The 18697-nt window shown below is 48.6% G+C and overlaps 1 protein-coding gene across 1 annotated transcript in view; it reads right to left on the bottom strand.

Annotated features, from left to right (window-relative positions):
• PDXK (pyridoxal kinase) overlaps nucleotides 1–4291 on the bottom strand; it is a 33815-nt gene extending 29524 nt beyond the window's left edge. The window contains exon 1 of the mRNA XM_066259249.1: nucleotides 3921–4291. Coding sequence (XP_066115346.1) covers nucleotides 3921–4007 — 87 coding nt within the window. The 5' untranslated portion in view covers nucleotides 4008–4291. The remainder of the gene's footprint in view (nucleotides 1–3920) is intronic.
• Between the last annotated feature and the right edge of the window lie 14406 nt (nucleotides 4292–18697).

Below are 18697 nucleotides of genomic sequence, written 5' to 3' on the forward strand. Positions count from 1 at the left end.
CCCTCATTGAAACTGCTGTGAACAGCTGGAGTTCTCTTTGTCCTCCTGCCAAGATAAGCATCCCCTAGCTTTCTTAAAGCCAGACACTGTTTCAAGCTTCTTGGACCTCTGCTCTTGGGTACATCTTCAGTTGGGCCCAAACAAAAAACTCTTTACTTAAATCTATAAAGGTTCAAGTCTTATTTTCATTAGCATTGCTTTGCAGATGAGGCTTAGAAAGGCTCAGAAGACAGGGCCAGGTCCCTGAGCTGGAACTCCAAGACCAAGACCAGGGGACACCTAATCAGTCCCCACAGGCATGCTCTTCAGCCCCCACCACACGCAGTTTTCCAGGTTCTGAGTGGTAGTAGGGCAAATCTATGTGGCCCAGCCAGGGCCTACCTTTTCCAGTAATTTCCAAGTTCTCTTTCCACTTAGCCATTTGGAGTGGAAAGGAAAAAGCCCGCATTTGGAGTCACTAGCCATAGAATGTCAGTATTAGGGGATGCCTCTGTCCTGTGGTGGTGAAGGCTGGTGCAATCAGTTGGCCATCCTCACCCATCCCCTGCTTCTCCCTGCTCCAGCAGTGCTCAGATGTGGAGGTGGGGAGCAAAGTGCCCACACAGGACCCTGTGGAGCATCCTGTAGTCTAATAGATCATGCCACAGGAGGTAAGCCTGGGCAGAAGCAAGCCTGCACAGACTCTAGTCAAAGATGCACAAAGTAGGCAAGTGGAGAAAGTCTAGTGAACTAAGAAATTTCTGGAGCCCTGGCCTGGTTGGTTAGAGTGTTGTCCTGATACACAAAGGTTGTGGGTTCAATCCTCAGTCAGGGCACATCTAGGAATAAATTGATGTTTCTGTCTGTCTGTCTCTTTCTTCTTCCCTCTGTAAAATCAATCAATCAATAAAAAATAAATAAAAGGACATTTCTGTAAACTATTCTTGTCATGGGCTAAAAAATCCATTTGTTAAAGCCCTGACCCCTAGCATCTCTCAGAACAGGATATTATTTAAAGATGGGGCCTTTACAAAAGTGACTGAGGTTAAACAAAGTCACTAGGGTGGGCCCTGATCCAACATGACTGGTTTTCTCATAAGAGGAAGAGATTAGGACACAAACACATACAGAGGGACAACCATGTGAGGACACAGGGAGAAGTCCCTGTCGACACGCCAAGGAGAGAGTCCTCAGGAGAAACCAGCCCTAGCCGCAACTTAATCTTGGATTTCTAACCTCTGGGGCTGGGAAAGAATAAACGTCTATTATCTGAGCCCCCCACCTTGGTCTATGGTATTTGTTACAGCCACCCAAGCTGATGGACACAGTTCTGTTTGAGGTCCAGCTTTGCAGGGAGAATATTTTGAGGACCACCATCCCTGGCTTGATCTCCTCAGCTCTCTCCCCTCTCCTCCCCCCACAAAAAAACAAGCAAACAAAAAAAATTATACCTTATTTCTGTAATTAGGAGAGGAGGGCAAAGGGTGCAGGGAAGGAAGTATGGACCCAACCCACATTCACCCCCATCAGGGGTTCCAGCCTTCGAGGCTGCCCTAGGCATGCCAGTCTTTCTGCATGGGAGAGGTGAACAAAGCACCCTCAGGCCCTGCTGGCCCACATCATTCTGCAGTGGGCACCTCAAAGAAATGCGCAGTCTGAAACCTGTGAGGCAGCATCACACCCATTCTATAGATCAGTGGTTTTCAACAGTTGGTCCACAAAAGTGAACCACCCTGATGTTGTATGAAGACTTTAGACCCAATGATTGTAGGCGCTATAATCTTCACACAACATCACGCTGGTTAAATCTTTCACAGACTGGCATGAAATTTCTGGCAGCCCAACAGCGGTCCGCATACAGGTGATTGAAAACTACTGCATAGATGGGGACACTGAGCACCAGAGGGCTCAGTGTAGAATGTGGCCTCTTCACGGTCACTAATCTAATGAATGGCCCCTGCTTTCCATGACCTCTGCCCTGCCATGGTCCTCCTGGGCCTCATACACCTTGAGGGAGAAGTGCAGAGATGGGTTAAATGAGAGAAGAGGTGGCACCCACCTTCCAGGACAGGAGGAAGATGGCATGACAAGACTCCTGCCCCCACCCAAGGCTATGTTCCATAAGCCCTAGCATGCATGCCCACAAGTAAAAATGCTGGGCCCTGGGAAACCCCAGGTAAAAACAGCAGCTCTCCTTAACAGGCACCTCCCCACAAGTGGTCTGGAGGAGTTGCCTCCCTTGAGTACGTAATTGGAAATGGTGTGGAAGTTGAGGGCATGTGCCAGGGAGTTCAGGAACAAGGAACATCGCTGCAGAACCTGGTGAACAGAGGAAGGAAACAATTTTACCAGTGGAAAGAAAAAGGGAGTGGCCAAAGGTGGACAGAAAGGAGGTATAGGGCAGAAGGCACAGGGAAGCCAATAGGGAACTGCACACCTTCTGCCAAGTGTGGTTCCCATGGCTCCCAGGCCAAGGTCAGGCTGAGGCTGTTCCTGCCACTGAAGCAGCGAGCTGAAGCTGTTCTCAGAGCTCTCCTGGTTCCACCTTCCTGAGCTGCCCCTGTTCTACTCCAGGGACCCTGAAGCTTCACACATACACACACCCCTCCAGCATAGTCCCACCCAGTGGCCCTGTGCACACAACACAGCTCCCTGTTGGGCTGCCCCTCCTCTCCCCCAACAAGTTAAGCATAAGCAGGGATTCCAGAGCAGTGGCCAAGAGTGGGGACTGTGGGACCAACAGCAGCACCAGGTTTGCACCCACCCTGACTATCCCCCCAGGTCTGCCCTCTGCTGGACAGAAGGGGAGGGACAAGGACCAAACCTGTGGAGCTGCCCACTCATCAGGGGTGGTTGGTCACTTTGAACTTGAACCCTGTACCCTCTGCATGTTAAGTCTTTGCTCTACTATTTCCTCTTCAGGCTTTGAGCATGGCAGCCTTAGAGTAGCCCTCAATTTCTACACTGAAGCTCTGGCCCTTCCCATGGTCTTTCTGGCCAGGGTGCACCCTGCAGGTGGCCCTTTATGTCCTGTGGGGCCCAGGCCTGGGACTTGCCATATTTGCTCCTTGCTCAAACATCAAGCCAAAGGTGGGAAGTCTGGGAGAGTCACCACCTTGCCAGGACTACTCAATGCTCCTGCTGGGCCACAAGACAAGAAGGTGCCTGGCACTGTGGTGTTGCCTCTTGACCAGCACGACATCCCACTGCACCCAGGCCTCCTCCTGCCCCTCCAAGGGCTACCCACCTCAGGGCTGCAGCATGAAGCAGTGAGTGCCCAGCCAGTGAGCCATGAGGAAATGGTGAGACCCTCGCCAAGGACAGGCTGGCAAAGAAAGGAGGTAAGCTCACAAGGAAGACCAGAACGGAAAGATTAACACATTTAAAGAGCAGCTTCTAAAGCCAATCCCTGAAGGGGTCTGAACTGTTCCGCGTTTCTTCTTCAGAGCCAGCACTTGCAGGTAGGCCTTCTCTGCCCCTTCACCCTTCAGAGACCACCTCTTGAAATGGTCAGCGGCAAAGTGGGGACCTCACTATCATTCTGACCCACAAAAGGCAGGGACAGAACGAGACGCCCAGCAGGTGAGCTCTGTAAACGCCTGCCCATCCTGTCTCCTTCGCTCTGGGGCAGGATCGGGCAACTGCGCTGCATCTTATAGCCCGCAGAGAAGCCCGCCTGCTGGGGCCGGGCAGCAAGAAGGGTGGGAAATGCCGGGTGCGCAAGGCTCCCATTGAGGTTTCATCCTAACCCAGCGTCCCCGCCCCGGCCCACCCACTAGAGCCCACCTGGTGCTCCCGGCCTGCGTCGGGCATCCCTTGCTCCAGACAGGGTCCTGCGGTTACCTCAGTGGCCCTGCCAAGGTCACACGGGCCGGTTGTGGCCACCCCGCTGCGGGTCCGCGCGGCGGTGCGCGGGGACACCGCGAGTTACGTAAGCGTACCTGCAACGGGAACGTGGCGGCCCGATTGCCCACGTAGCCGCGGATGACATGGCTCTGGATGGAAAGCACCCGGCACTCCTGCTCCATGCCGGCCAGGCGAGGCGGCGCGGGGCCGGGCACGTCAACGTCTCCTTGCTCGCGGGGCCTGTGCTCCGATCGGGTTAGGGCTCTGCTCCGGCCTCGCTCGGCGCAGGCGCTCAGCTCCGCCGCCTCCCTGTGACCTCAGAGCCGCTGGGAACCCGCGGGACCCGCGCTGCGCCGGGGCGGGGTGAGGGCGGAGTTTTCAAGTAGGCCCCGCCCATACCTCCACTTCCCCGGGACCCGAAAAATTGAAACCGCACCCCCACCCGGACCCCAGCCATTCCCTATTTCCACCCGCCTTTCCAAGCCTTGGCGACTCACGTCACCTTGCGCTACTGCCACGTGGGCGGGGCAAACAACCTCCAAAACGCTGGGTTTGCACTTTTAATTTTACCCGGAAGGGCACTATAGCAGCGCTCATTCATTAGAGTCATTGATTCATTCATTGACTCAAGCGTCAGAACCGCCAGCTCTGCGCCCCGCCCCCGACTTGCAGCCCCACGTGCTGGGCGCTGGGGGACCACTAGCTCATCTGTTAGGAACAGCCAGACAGGAAACTCGCGGGTGGGCGCCGCGAGAGAGGGGACGGACTTGCTTACCGCGGAGGCGGCCGCACCGCCCTCCAATAGTCCCGCCGCGCTCACAGTGCCGGATCCCCACTGCGGGGGGCCACCGAAACCCCTGCAGGGCCCAGAACCGGCGTCCAGTCGATACCCGTTCCTCGGACGACCGCGCTGACCGGAGCGAGGACCCACGAGCCCCACGCCTGCCCTGAGAACCAAGGACCCAGGCCCACCACCCTGCCCTACAGGGTCGCGCTCGCCTACAGGACGCGGAGCTGACCAAATGTGGAGCCTGCAGGCGCTGGGCCTCGAATCGCCCAGCCCCCAACCCTGGCCTAGTAGCTGATTCTTTGCCTCAGGGTGCTGTAGCTGGACCCTGTGGTCCGTGCCCACTCTGCTCTCCATGCCTTGTCTCCACTTTCAAAACCAGCCTTCCTTGGGGCGGGGGCTATCGAGTAAACAAGTGTTTTTTTAAAATTTGCTCACTTCGCCTGACCTGTGGTGGCGCAGTGGATAAAGCGTCGACCTGGAAGTGCTGAGGTTGCCGGTTCGAAACCCTGGGCTTGCCTGGTCAAGGCACATATGGGAGTTGATGCTTCCAGCTCCTACCCCCTTCTCTCTGTCTCTCTCTCCTCTCTCTTCCTCTCTGTCTCTCTCCTCTCTAAAAATGAATTTATTTTGTAGAGCGTCGGCCTAGCGTGCGGAGGACCCGGGTTCGATTCCCGGCCAGGGCACACAGGAGAAGCGCCCATTTGCTTCTCCACCCCTCCGCCGTGCCTTCCTCTCTGTCTCTCTCTTCCCCTCCCGCAGCCAAGGCTCCAATGGAGCAAAGATGGCCCCGGGCGCTGGGGATGGCTCTGTGGCCTCTGCTTCAGGCGCTAGAGTGGCTCTGGTCGCAACATGGCGACGCCCAGGATGGGCAGAGCATCGCCCCCTGGTGGGCAGAGCGCCACCCCATGGTGGGCGTGCCGGGTGGATCCCGGGGTCGAGCGCATGCGGGAGTCTGTCTGACTGTCTCTCCCTGTTTCCAGCTTCAGAAAAATGAAAATAATAATAATAATAATAATAATAAAAACAAACAAACAAAAAAAACTACATTTAAAATTTGCTCACTTGTATTGGGGCAGAGCCATGTGTGTATAGTCTATACAAGGCTGTGGCTTGCCCTCAGGGCTGCAGATTGCAAATTGCAGATTGCCTTCCTGCTTGGGAGGGGCAGCTTTTTTCCCCCTAGCCTGTTTTAGGGACTGCGTAGGCTGGTGGGGGCCTGTTAGTCTAGGTGAGTCCGCAATGCTCAGGGGCTTGGGAGCCCTGAGTGAGAGGAAAGCAGTTTTCCCGTCTGTGTGATAGGGGCCTGGTGTTGTGTATGAGACCTTAGTATTGTGTATGGAGAATTAGACATAAAGAGGAACTTTAAACTTGCTTTTGGTAGCTGCTTAAGTAGAAAATCCCCAATAGTCTGTAAAAGAAGTTAAGCATTGCCGGAGCTTGCCTGTGGCAGTAGCTTAGAGGGGAAAAGTTTTTACAAGCCAAACTAGTTAGATATCTTGACTTAAATCTTGCCTACAGAAGCAGGATGTGATTTTATGCTTTAGCCTTGCAGAAATTTCAGGAAGACTGTAATCAGCTTTAGAACAAAGAATGCTTTCTGCCGAAATGTCAAGAATGTTGTGCGAACAGGTTGCAATAGCTATGACTTTGTGGTTTATCTCCTTAAATACTGCTCTCTCCTTAGGTTCAGGGCTGTTAGCTGTTTCCATGTGTGGATTCTCAGCTAGCAGTCCCCGGCCGGCTAATAAAGGCTTTTTAAATTTATAATCAATTTGGGCTTCGATCAATAATTACTCGTGTTCTGTCCAAAACAGTCTGCCCTTACGAGACTCTAATAAATGGAATGGCCCACCATTTTCTGGCTCCACAGTTTTTTTTACCATCTGCCCAAATCCAGTGAGAACCTGCATAGCCACTGCTGCCGCCACTGGCCTTACAGGAGCCCAGCCCTACCTTATGACCTTTCCTTCCCGCCCTTTAACTCATCTCCCACACTCTTGCCACAGCTGAGGCGCTCTCTGCAAGGGAAGGGGGGGCTTCCCCTGTCCCCCTTTCCCACACCTCCCTACCTCCTTTCAGATCTCCAGACATGGTGATTTGGGTCCCTTGTGGTGACTCAGACAATATGTTTAGACCTCTAGCTTGGTAAGGAGGTGGATGCAGTGACTGGCAAGTGCTGGGATGGTGAAGAAGAAAGGCAGTTCCATAGCTGTCCAGGTTTTGAAGAGGAAGCTAATAATTATTGATTGATTTAGCTAATATTTACAGAGCATTTACTATATGCTCAACACATTTCTCACATTGACACATTTAATTCTGTTTTAATCACTTAGAAATTTCATTTCTTTAATATGACATTTTCTTTTTCTTTCCTTTTGAATCAAACCGGCTTCATCTAGCACCCTGACTCACCCGCCTCCTTCTCACTCGCACATCCACTCTCTTAATCATTTAGCCCTTAGGGCAATGAGATTCTTTTTTTTTTGTTTTGTTTTGTTTTTTTTTTTTGTTTGTTTTGTTTTTTTTTTTTTAGAGAGGAGAGGGAGAGAGAGAGAGGAGAGACAGAGAGAGAGAAGGGGGGAGGAGCTGGAAGCATCAACTCCCATATGTGCCTTGACCAGGCAAGCCCAGGGTTTCGAACCGGCGACCTCAGCATTTCCAGGTCGACGCTTTATCCCACTGCGCCACCACAGGTCAGGCTCTTTTTTTTTTTTTTAAGTGAGAGGAGGGGAGATAGACATACTCCTCCACGCTCCCGACCTGGATTCGTCTGGTAACCTCGTCTGGGGCTGATGCTAGACCATCCTAACTATCTTCAGTACCTGCGGCCAACTCTTGAACCAATCGAGCCACTAGCTGCAGGACAGGAAGAGAGAGACGGGGGTAGAGGGAAGGAAAGAGAAGCAGATGGTCACATCTAATGTGTGCCCTGACTGGAGATTGAATCTGGATGCCCACATGCTGGGCCAGCACTCTATCCACTGAGCAAACTGTCCAGGGCCAACAATGAGGTTCTGATCAGCATCAAATAAACTTAGGAACAAAGCCTTGGGTCTGCTGACCACAGAAACAGTCTCAGTCAAACCGGAGATAACATCTAGGCCTCATCTGTGTTTCAGCTACAGGCCCAGAAGAGCAGAAAACCAGAAGAAGCAATGCCCTGGCTGCCATCAAGGCCAGATGCACTGATCAAAACCCCTCCCCGGCCCTGGTCGGTTGGCTCATCGGTAGAGCGTCGGCCTGGCGTGCAGGAGTCCTGGGTTCGATTCCCGGCCAGGGCACACAGGAGAAGCACCCATCTGCTTCTCCACCCCTCCCCCTCTCCTTCCTCTCTGTCTCTCTCTTCCCCTCCCACAGCCGAGGCTCCATTGGAGCAAAGATGGCCTGGGCGCTGGGGATGGCTCTGTGGCCTCTGCCTTAGGCGCTAGAATGGCTCTGGATGCAACAGAGCGATGCCCCAGAGGGGCAGAACATCACCCCCTGGTGGGCATGCCTGGTGGATCCCGGTCGGGCGCATGCGGGAGTCTGTCTGACTGCCTCCCCGTTTCCAGCTTCAGAAAAATGAAAAAAAAAAAAACAAACAAAAAAAACCTTCCCCTAGCACCAATCAATCAATAGAGACCAAAATCCTGACCACAACCCTAACTTCCTTAGTCACCATGATCAATGATTTGTCCCCTGTATAACCCACTCCCTGGAAGCCATCAGAAAGCCAGTCTTTGAGCATCATTAGCTCACCGCTGTCTCTAGGTGGAGCCACTACCTTAAAACAAACCCTTATATTCTTTGCTGCCAACTCCTGTTCATTGGGCTTTGATGCATGCAGGCAATGGACCCCTTTAGCCTGGTAACTTAGTGGATGAAAAAGGGGCCACATACTAAACCTGACAACCTCAGCAGAGGCCAGCACATCAGGCCCTACAAACTCATAGACTGAAAGTAACCACATAGAATGATCAGAACACAAAAATTTTTAACTAAAAATGGATCATGGTGGCAGTCACAGTCTAGGCCTGCAGCTTCTTTGACAAAAGTCAATCTTTTCTTAAGTGAACCTGTCTTTTGTCTTATTGCATCTAAGATAACATTTCTTTGGAATGTCAGAATAATCTTCTTTTTTCCACACCCCTCAGGGTACAATTTCCCACCAGACCACTAGAGAGACCAATGAGGAACCCCTCATAATTTTGTTGCCCACATACCATCTCTATGTGCAGTAAATGTTCATTGTTAACTATCCTATACCCACCAATGTAAAAGAAGTATGTATCTCTTCGTTTTACTCTTTATCCAAGCCCATTTCATGTGGACTTATGTCTCCTCATTTGATTCTAATGCATAAAATAAGCTGTGAAACTGCCCTTCTCCAGAGCATTTTTTCAGTCTGTTAGGATTTTGCTTCCCAGCAATTGTCAGTTTGGCTCAAATAAACTCATAAAAATTCTATATAGGTTTGGACAATCATGTTAAAAAACACAATTCAGCCTGACCAGGCGGTGGCGCAGTGGATAGAGCGTTGGACTGGGATGCAGAGGACCCAGGTTTGAGACCCCGAGGTCACCAGATTGAGCGCGGGCTCATCTGGTTTGAGCAAAAAGCCCACCAGCTTGAACTCAAGGTTGCTGGCTCCAGCAAGGGGTTACTCAGTCTGCTGAAGGCCCGCAGTCAAGGCACATATGAGAAAGCAATCAATGAACAACTAAGGTGTTGCAATGTGCAATGAAAAACTAATGACTGATGCTTCTCATCTCTCTCCGTTCCTGTCTGTCTGTCCCTGTCTATCCCTCTCTCTCTCTCTGAAAAACAAAACAAAACAAAATACAATTCAGCCTGACCAGGTGGTGGCGCAGTGGATAGAGCGTCAGACTGGGATGCAGAAGACCCAGGTTCGAGACCCCAAGGTCGCCAGCTTGAGCAAGGGCTCATCTGGTTTGAGCAAAAGCTCACCTGCTTGAGCCCAAGATCGCTGGCTCGAGCAAGGGGTTACTCGGTCTGCGAAGGCCCACAGTCAAGGCACATATGAGAAAGCAATCAATGAACAATTAAGGTGTTGCAACGTGCAACGAAAAACTAATGATTGATGCTTCTCATCTCTCCATTCCTGTCCCTGTCTATCCCTCTCTCTGACTTTCTCTGTCTCTGTAAAAAAACAAAAACAAAAACAAACCAACCCCACAATTCAACCAAGGAAATTTGAAGATCTGTTAGGTTTATTAAGTGATTCATGAATCAAGCAGCATCTCATCCAGCAGCTAGAAGGAGCTGTTCAAAATGGAAGGTTTGGTTTGGTGACATGGCTTAGAATAAGTGATTTCATTTCTGGTTGTTTCTTTTCTTTTTTTTTTTTAACAATTTTCACAACCATCCTATCCAGTAGGAGTTAAAGTTACAGCTAGTGACGGTGTAACTAGTGACGGCCAAAGCCTCTGGCATTCATGGCAGCCAGCAGCCCAGCCACTGCCCTTACCATATTTTCTCATTCTTGCTCTGTGAGGTCAACCACCTTTGGCTCTTAGGAGGGCTAAGGATTCCCTCTCTCTCTGCAGCTGCTCTCATCCCCTCCTGATCTTGGTCTATCACTAAGTTCCCCCACCCTTCCTGGGCAAACCTCATAAGCACCCTCCCCCATTCTCAGGCCCCACCCCATCAACCCTTCTCCTTGACAGAGGGCCCAGGTAAACCAGAGGTCAAAATCCTGTGAATAACATTTTGGTAAATTCACTTTTCCATAGGCTTTTGGATCTCCATTCCTCAATCTCAACGCCTATGGTTCCCAAGGTAGTCACTTGAGAGTCACCGGGGGAACATGGTAAAGTAGCAAGGGCCCAGCCCCATGTGGTCTCACTGAGCCTGGCCCCCCTGTACTCTCTCAGCTCTCTAAATACTTCTGAGACCACCCAAGTTTGAGAGACACTGTTTAGGCAGCTGAGTTAATTTGGTATGTTTGATGAGCACTGTCAATTGCCAGTAACTACCAGTCCAAGAACAAAACTTTTTCCTTGATGAATCAGATAGTGAAGATCTTTCAGCCAGGTGATGAGGGGCTGCTTCACCTCTACGTGGCAGTGGGGTACAGATCCCTGAAGGACACCTCCCATTCATCTCCACATTCCCCTAATAGGCTACTGCGTAGCCTTTCCTAGGAGAGAACACTGTCCCTAACTTGCCACATATGCCCTGCAGGTTAGGAAGTGATGGCACCCTAAAGGATCCTTGCGGGAGAGCATGGCTGTAGAGCAAGTGGGTGGGGTCCAGGAGAGTACCTTTATTGTGGTTTCCCTGAGAAAGGCCAGGCCAGGCAGGTAAGCAGGCTGAATATTGACTAATTGAAGTTATTTTAGTAGGCTCTGGGGCATCACAGCTATCTCTAGTTGTCTGGAACTCAGTCCTGGAGTGATTAAGGCAGAGCATTTGTGCTTCCTGGAGTGTTTGGGCCAGATAGAGGCTGTTGCTGAGTGGGCTCTGGATTGGTTAGTTTGCATGTGAAAGGCATACTCACTGCCTCTAGAACTGGCTGGCCCTGGGAGGGTGGTCCTTCTCAGTCATTGAGGTCGTAGACACCAGAGCATCAAGAATACAAAATATAGCCTGTCCAGGCAGTGCTGCAGCAGATAGAGCATCTATTTGGGATACTGAGGATCCAGATTTGAAAACTCGAGGTCCCCGGCTTGAGCACAGGCTCATCTGGCTTGAGCGCAGGGTCGCCTGCTTGAGTGTGGGATTATAGACATGACCCCATGGTTGCTGGCTTCAGCCCAGAGGTCACTGGCTTGGAGCCCAAGGTTACAGGCTTGAGCAAGGGGTCACTGGCTCAGCTGGATCCCCCAGTCAAGGCACGTATGAGAAAGCAATCAATGAGCAACTAAAGTGCCGCAACTACAAGTTGATGCTTCTCATTTCTTTCCCTTCCTGTCTGTCTGTCTGTCTCTTTCTCTTTCTCTTGCTAATAAAAAAAGAAAAGAAAAGATAATGTAGTTCTGGACTTTGGAGTTTGTAGCCACCCTACCCAGGTTGGAGTCCAGCTCCTCCAATAGCCATGTTTCTTTGGAGTGATAAGTCAACTCTTGGACTCAGTGTCCTTATCTCCTGAAATTTAGAAATAATAACAATATCTCCAACAAAATGATGTTAAGGGGTCCAGAAGATTGACCCACATGGAAACTGAGAATAGGACTTGACATGAGCCCATGCTCAGTAAAGTTGCCGTTTCATTGATCCAGACTTCCCCTGGCCCCATGAAATGGAAGCTGGGAGAAAATGCCACTTTCTCTCATGGCTGATGGACTGGCTCTCAGCTGCGATTTTTAAGGAATGAATTTAGTTTGAAACCCTTCCATATTTAAGACGTGATTCCATCATTTGAGGAATAGTTTTGTGGTTTTTTGGGATGTTTCCCAGTTCCAGAATGTTTTTCTTCATAGGTAACAACTGAACCTGAAGACGGGATTGCAGTTTTTTGTTTAATTAGAGAGTTGTCTTTTTTTTTTTTTCCTTTCCTCTTGGTAATAGCCAAGATTTTTTTGAACCTTGGACCAATATTTTCAGAAACTTTGGAGAATTCCCCAGATTCTTCCCTGAGCTGTCTGGGTGCAGCTTGACTTTTTATTTATTTAATTAATTGTGTTTACATAGATTCTAGGGTCACCCCGAATGCATCCCCCCTCCCCCCTATTCCCCTCAACATCTCCCTTGCCCCCTCCCTACAGCATCCTCCCCCTTTCCCTTCAGGTTTATCCCATCCTATCATCCCCTTTCCCTCTGTTCTCTATTCCTCTGGTCCCTTTGATCCCTCCTCTGTCTCAATTCTGTTCCTCAGTTCTCATTATTCCTTGGATTCCTCAAATGAGTGAGGTTATATGATATTTTTCTTTCTCTGCCTGGCTTATTTCACTTAGCATGATAGTTTCCAGGTCCTTCCGTGTTGTCGTGAAAGGTAAGATTTCCTTCTTCCTCATGGCAGTGTAGTATTCCATTGTGTGTATGTACCACTGCTTTTTAATCCATTCGTCCACTGACGGACTCTTGTGCTGTTTCCAGATCTTCGCTATTGTGAACAATGCTGCCATAAACATGGAGGTGCATTTCTTTTTTTCAGTCGGTGATATAGTGTCCTTGGGATATATTCCTATAAATGGGATGGCTGGGTCAAAGGGTCCATTTCTATTTTTTTTGAGGAATCTCCATACTGTTTTCCACAGTGGCTGCACCAGTCTGCATTCCCACCAGCAGTGAAACTAGACCACCAACTTACACCATGCACAAAAATAAACTCAAAATGGATAAAGGACTTAAATGTAAATTGTGAAACCATAAGTATCCTAGAAGAAAACTTAGGCAGTAAGCTCACCGACATCTATCGCAGCAATATCTTTGCTGAATTATCTCCACAGGCAAATGAAATAAAAGACAGGATAAACAAATGGAACTATATCAAACTAAAAAGCTTTTGCACAGCTAAAGACAAGATGAACAGAATAAAAAGACAAACTACACAATGGGAGAACATATTCGACAATACATCTGATAAGGGATTAATAACCAAAATTTATAAAAAAACTTGTAAACTCAACACCAGGAAGACAAACAATCCAATAAAAAAATGGGCAGCTTGACTTTTTAATCCTCAAACATGCTCGTCTGGTTTGAAGCTCATCTTGCAGTCTTGGGTCAGTGAGCTGGCCTCGTGACAGCCTCTCAGACTCTCCCTGATGTCTCAGGCTCCACCTGAAACAGCTCTAGGCTGTCTGGAGAGTTTTCTTGCAACGCTTCATCAAAGTGTGTCATAAGCATCAGCCTAAGCCCAGGAGGGGCTGTCACTGCTCACAGTCCTCCCCGCCAAAGAAATAATCTTAAACCTCACCCTCTATTCCTAACCAGCCTTTATTGGAAGGGCTTCCTCTCTTTCCTTCATGATACTTCAATTAAGGAAAGATTCAAAATCTGGGCCAATAGCTGATAGTTTTAGGCTCTTAAGGGGCCTGGTGAGACAGACAACTTGTTCACCAAGAAAGAAATGAAGGGAAATAGCGAATTCTCTTTTTTTCTCTCCCTCTTCCATGGGAGAGGGTGGATTTTCCTCCTGTGTAACTGGAAGCAACATTTGCTGACATCGATAGTTGGGGATTAACTTCACTATGATGGTTGCTTTTCTTACTGTACAGTGCACCCCTGGAGAGTCTTCAACATCATTCACTGTTCCTCCAGTGTTAGGAGAAACTCAGGTTGTAGAAAATTTGGAAAGGTTATAAACATTACAAAGAAAATGAAACCTCTCATTGTCCAGATTCATCTTGAGGTGTATAGCTTTCTGGTCTTCTTTCTATGTACATCTGTCTGGTTTTACACAATACATGGTAAGTGATCAAAAAACATATTGTTGTCATATATATATATTTTTTTTAATTTTTTGACAGAAACAGAGTCAGGAACAGATAGGGATAGACAGACAGAAAGGGAGAGAGATGAGAAGCATCAATTTTTTGTTGCGACATCTTAGTTGTTCACTGATTGCTTTCTCATATATGCCTTGACCAGGGGGCTACAGCAGAGTGAGTGACCCCTTGCTGAAGCCAGAAACATTGGGCTCAAGCCAGCGACCTTTGGGCTGCTCAAGCCAGCAACCATGGGTCTATGAGCCCATGCTCAAGCCAGCAACCATGGGTCTATGAGCCCATGCTCAAGCCAGTGACCCCGCGCTCAAGCCAGTGGTGACCTTGGGGTTTCGAACCTGGGTCTTTCACATCCCAGTCTGATGCTCTATCCACTGTGCCACCACCTAGTCAGGCAATGTTAGATTTTTTTAAAAATTTGGGATTGTAGCTCGGGTTGGATAACTCAGTTGGTTAGAGCATCATCCTGATATGCAAAGGTTGCCAGTTGGGTCCCTGGTCAGGGCACATACAGAAACAGATCAATGTTTCTGTCTTTCCTCCATCTTCTCTCTCTAAAATCAATAAATAAAATTTTAAAAATAAAATAAAAATTAGGATTGTAATGTATTGTGTATATACATATTTTGATACTTTTATAGGACCTCCAATATTTCTCAGTGGTTGTTCATGGCTACATTGTTCACATCACATAGAGTTATAAGACTTTCTCTTAACTAATCCCCTATTATTGGATAGTTAAGTGATTTCCAACTTTTACTGTTGGGAATATTTCATTGGTTATTTGTAAGTCAATTTTTGTGTTCATTTTTTAAATACTTTCTTACTACTAATAATGAAATAGAATGACAAATGGAAAAGTAGTTTATATCTTTAGATTCTTATCAAAATATTTTATTTTTAGGAGACCTCTCAAAAAAAAAACCCTCCACATTAGACAGATGCCCAATAATACCCTTGACCTTTTTTTTTTTTGGTATTTTCTGTATTTTTTTCATTTCCAAATCAACTAATTTGATGCTTAAAATAAAAGACATGAAATATTTCCCAGTCAGATTTTAGTCAAGAATATATATATTTTTTGGTCCTGGGGATAGGTAAGGACCAGGAAGAGGTTGCTCAGAAGCACTCGGTGTTCCTGCCGACAGCAGGAGAGCTGAGTGGTGAGGACATGACACACAGCAGGGCAGGACTTGCCTGACTAGCAGAGGGAAGAAAAGAAGATGGGGAGAAAAAAGATATGGGTTGGCTGATCTGGGCATCTGGGAATATCTTTAGATTCTTAATCTATACCCCAAATTATGCCCCAGGAAAGTATATAGTCAACACTCCTTTCAACAGTTGATAATAATTTTAGCACAGCCTCATCAGTATTTTTAAAGAATTCTTAAAAATTAGCAAATAGGCCCTGGCCAGTTGGCTCAGTGGTAGAGCATTGGCCTGGCATGCAGAAGTCCCGGGTTTGACTCCCGGCTAGGGCACACAGGAGAAGCGCCCATCTGCTTCTCCACCCCTCCCCCTCTCCTTCCTCTCTGTCTCTCTCTTCCCCTCCCGCAGCCAAGGCTCCATCAGAGCAAAGATGGCCCGGGCGCTGGGGATGGCTCCTTGGCCTCTGCCCCAGGCACTGGAGTGGCTCTGGTCGTGACAAGAGGGATGCCCTGGAGGCGCAGAGCGTCGCCCTCTAGTGGGCCTGCAGGGTGGATCCCGGTCGGGCGCATGCGGGAGTCTGTCTGACTGTCTCTCCCCGTTTCCAGCTTCAGAAAAATACAAAAAAAAACCAAAAAAAAACAAAAACCCCCAAAAACAAAACAAAACTGGCAAATAGCCTGACCAGGCAGTGGCGCAGTGGATAGAGCGTCAGACTGGGATGTGAAAGACCCAGATTCGAGACCCCGAGGTTGCCAGCTTGAGCGAGGGCTCATCTGGTTTGAGCAAAAGCTCACCAGCTTGAGCCCAAGGTCACTGGCTCGAGCAAGGGGTTCCTCAGTCTGCTGAAGGCCCGCGGTTAAGGCACGTATGAGAAAGCAATCAATGAACAAGTAAGGTGTTACAACGCACAAAGGAAAACTAATGATTGATGCTTCTCATCTCTCCGTTTCCTGTCTGTCTGTTCCTGTCTATCCCTCTTTCTGACTCTCTGTTAAAAAACAAACAAACAAACAAACAAAAAAAACTGGCAAATAATCACATGAGACTTTTTTTTTTGTATTTTTCTGAAGTTGGAATGGGGAGGCAATCAGACAGACTCCCGCATGCGCCTGACCAGGATCCACCCGGCATGCCCACCAGGGGGCGATGCTCTGCCCATCTGGGGCGTTGCTGTGTTGCAACCAGAGCCATTCTAGCACCTGAAGCAGAGGCCATAGAGCCATCCCCAGCGCCCGGGCCAACTTTGCTCCAATGGAGCCTTGGCTGCGGGAGGGGAAGAGAGAGACAGAGAGGAAGGAGAGGGGGAGGGGTGGAGAAGTAGATGGGTGCTTCTCCTATGTGCCCTGGCCAGGAATCGAACCCCGGACTCCTGCATGCCAGGCCGACACTCTACCACTGAGCCAACTGGCCAGGGCTCACATAAGACATTTTTAGATATGAATTGGTGTAACTTCTCCCTAGGGCTTTATGGAAACTACATATGCAAATAAAATAATTAATCTAATTATAGATGTTAGATTTTTAAAAGGAAAGCATCTTCTGTTTGCTTTTGAAATCGTCAAACAGGGTCCTAGCCAGTTAGCTCAGCTGGTTAGAGCGTCGTCCCCAAACACCAAGGTTGCAGGTTGCAGGTTGTGGGTTTAATCCCAGGTTGAGATACATACAGGATGTGACCTATGAATGCACAACTAAGTAAAACAACAAATAGATGCTTCTCTATCTTTCTCTCTTTTTCCCTTCCTCTCTCTGTCTCTCTTTAAAAAACCCCAAAAAACTCGCCAAGCAGGCCAGTCTGAGCCCAAGGCTGATGTGGACCTACTTAGGCAGCATCACCGGCCAGAATGGCTGGCAGGCACCTGCAGTTCTACGTCGGCATTTTTCATGACTTTATTTTATTATAATACATGGATATTTAGTTTTTTCTTCAGCAAATTCTGCTCTCAATGGATGTTTCACTACAGAGGAGTCTCATTTAACTGCCAGGGGTTGAGGCGCGCCCAGGTGGGGTGAGGTTGGGGTCCAGGGTTCCTAGGAGAAGAGAGCTAACTGGTCCCTCTGCTCAGCTCACCTCGCTTATCATGCTTGCAGCAGGAGTGCTGTCAAGCTGAGCCAGCCTCTAATGATCACAGGCATTTTAGAACAATGTGGCCTCTAAACACAAGTCAGTATTTTTTCTGGCACTCAATGAGAGCAATAGTCCTCTGCTGCAACATCAGAGGAAGAGCTGGGTCAATGGGCTGGACAGAGTGCCTCACGGAGCTCCCCTGGCAATTGGTTCCACCCGAGATTCACCTACGAGGTGATTATAGATCTGAGTCCTATGTTACAAACAGCCGTGGGAGTACATACATGTACACAGCCTACACATGTGCAGTAATTACCTCCTAACCTCAAATTTCTAGCAGCTCTGTCTGGTTACTTCAAGTGGTTAGAGTGTTGCCCTGATTCTGCAAGTTTGCAGGTTTGATCCCTGGTGAGGGCACATACAAGAATAAAGAAATGGGCCCTGGCTGGGTTGATCAATGAATACAGCATTTTTCTAGTGCACTTAGGTCACTAATTTTGATCCCTGGTCAGGAAACATATGAGAAGCAGCCAATAAATGCATAATTAAAATGGAACAGCTAAGTGAAACAATGAGTTGATGCTTCTCTCTCTCTCTCTTCCCCCTCCCTTTCTCTCTCTCTCTCCCTCTCTCAAATCAGTGGAAACTTTTTTATTTATTTATTTATTTATTTATTTTGCTCTTTTCTGAAGCTGGAAACAGGGAGAGACAGTCAGACAGACTCCCGCAGGCGCCCGACCGGGATCCACCCGGCACGCCCACCATGGGGCGACGCTCTGCCCACCAGGGGGCGATGCTCTGCCCATCCTGGGCGTCGCCATGTTGCAACCAGAGCCACTCTAGCGCCTGAGGCAGAGGCCACAGAGCCATCCCCAGCGCCCAGGGCCATCTTTGCTCCAATGGAGCCTTGGCTGCGGGAGGGGAAGAAAGAGACAGAGAGGAAGGAGAGGGGGAGGGGTGGAGAAGCAAATGGGCGCTTCTCCTATGTGCCCTGGCCGGGAATCAAACCCGGGTCCTCCGCACGCTAGGCCGACGCTCTACCGCTGAGCCAACCGGCCAGGGTGAGAACTTTTATTTAAATCAACAAATGAATGCATAAATAAGAGGAAAACAAATAGATGTTTCTATCTCTCTCCCTTCCTCTCTCTCTCTCAAATCAATAAAAAATTTTTTCTAGCAGTGAGAGTTTTGGATTAACAGGTGTGCACATTTCCAACAATTTGAATGCATATTGCCAAACTGTACTTGTATAAATGTGTGCCAGGGAAACGCTTCTCAGCTCTGTATGAGAACTATGGAAAAAAGTACATCTGAGGTGAACCAGTCAATGATGGCATTCACGGGTGACAGACAGGATGTATAAACTGGAAGACTGATTAACAGGAAATAGCTAACCAAAGCACACAGAGAAAATAGAATTTTAAAAAACTATAAGAAAAAAAGTCCATAGAAAGACACATGGAACATAATCAAAGGTCA

The sequence above is a fragment of the Saccopteryx bilineata genome, chromosome 2, assembly GCF_036850765.1.
Source record: "Saccopteryx bilineata isolate mSacBil1 chromosome 2, mSacBil1_pri_phased_curated, whole genome shotgun sequence".
Lineage (NCBI taxonomy): Eukaryota > Metazoa > Chordata > Mammalia > Chiroptera > Emballonuridae > Saccopteryx > Saccopteryx bilineata.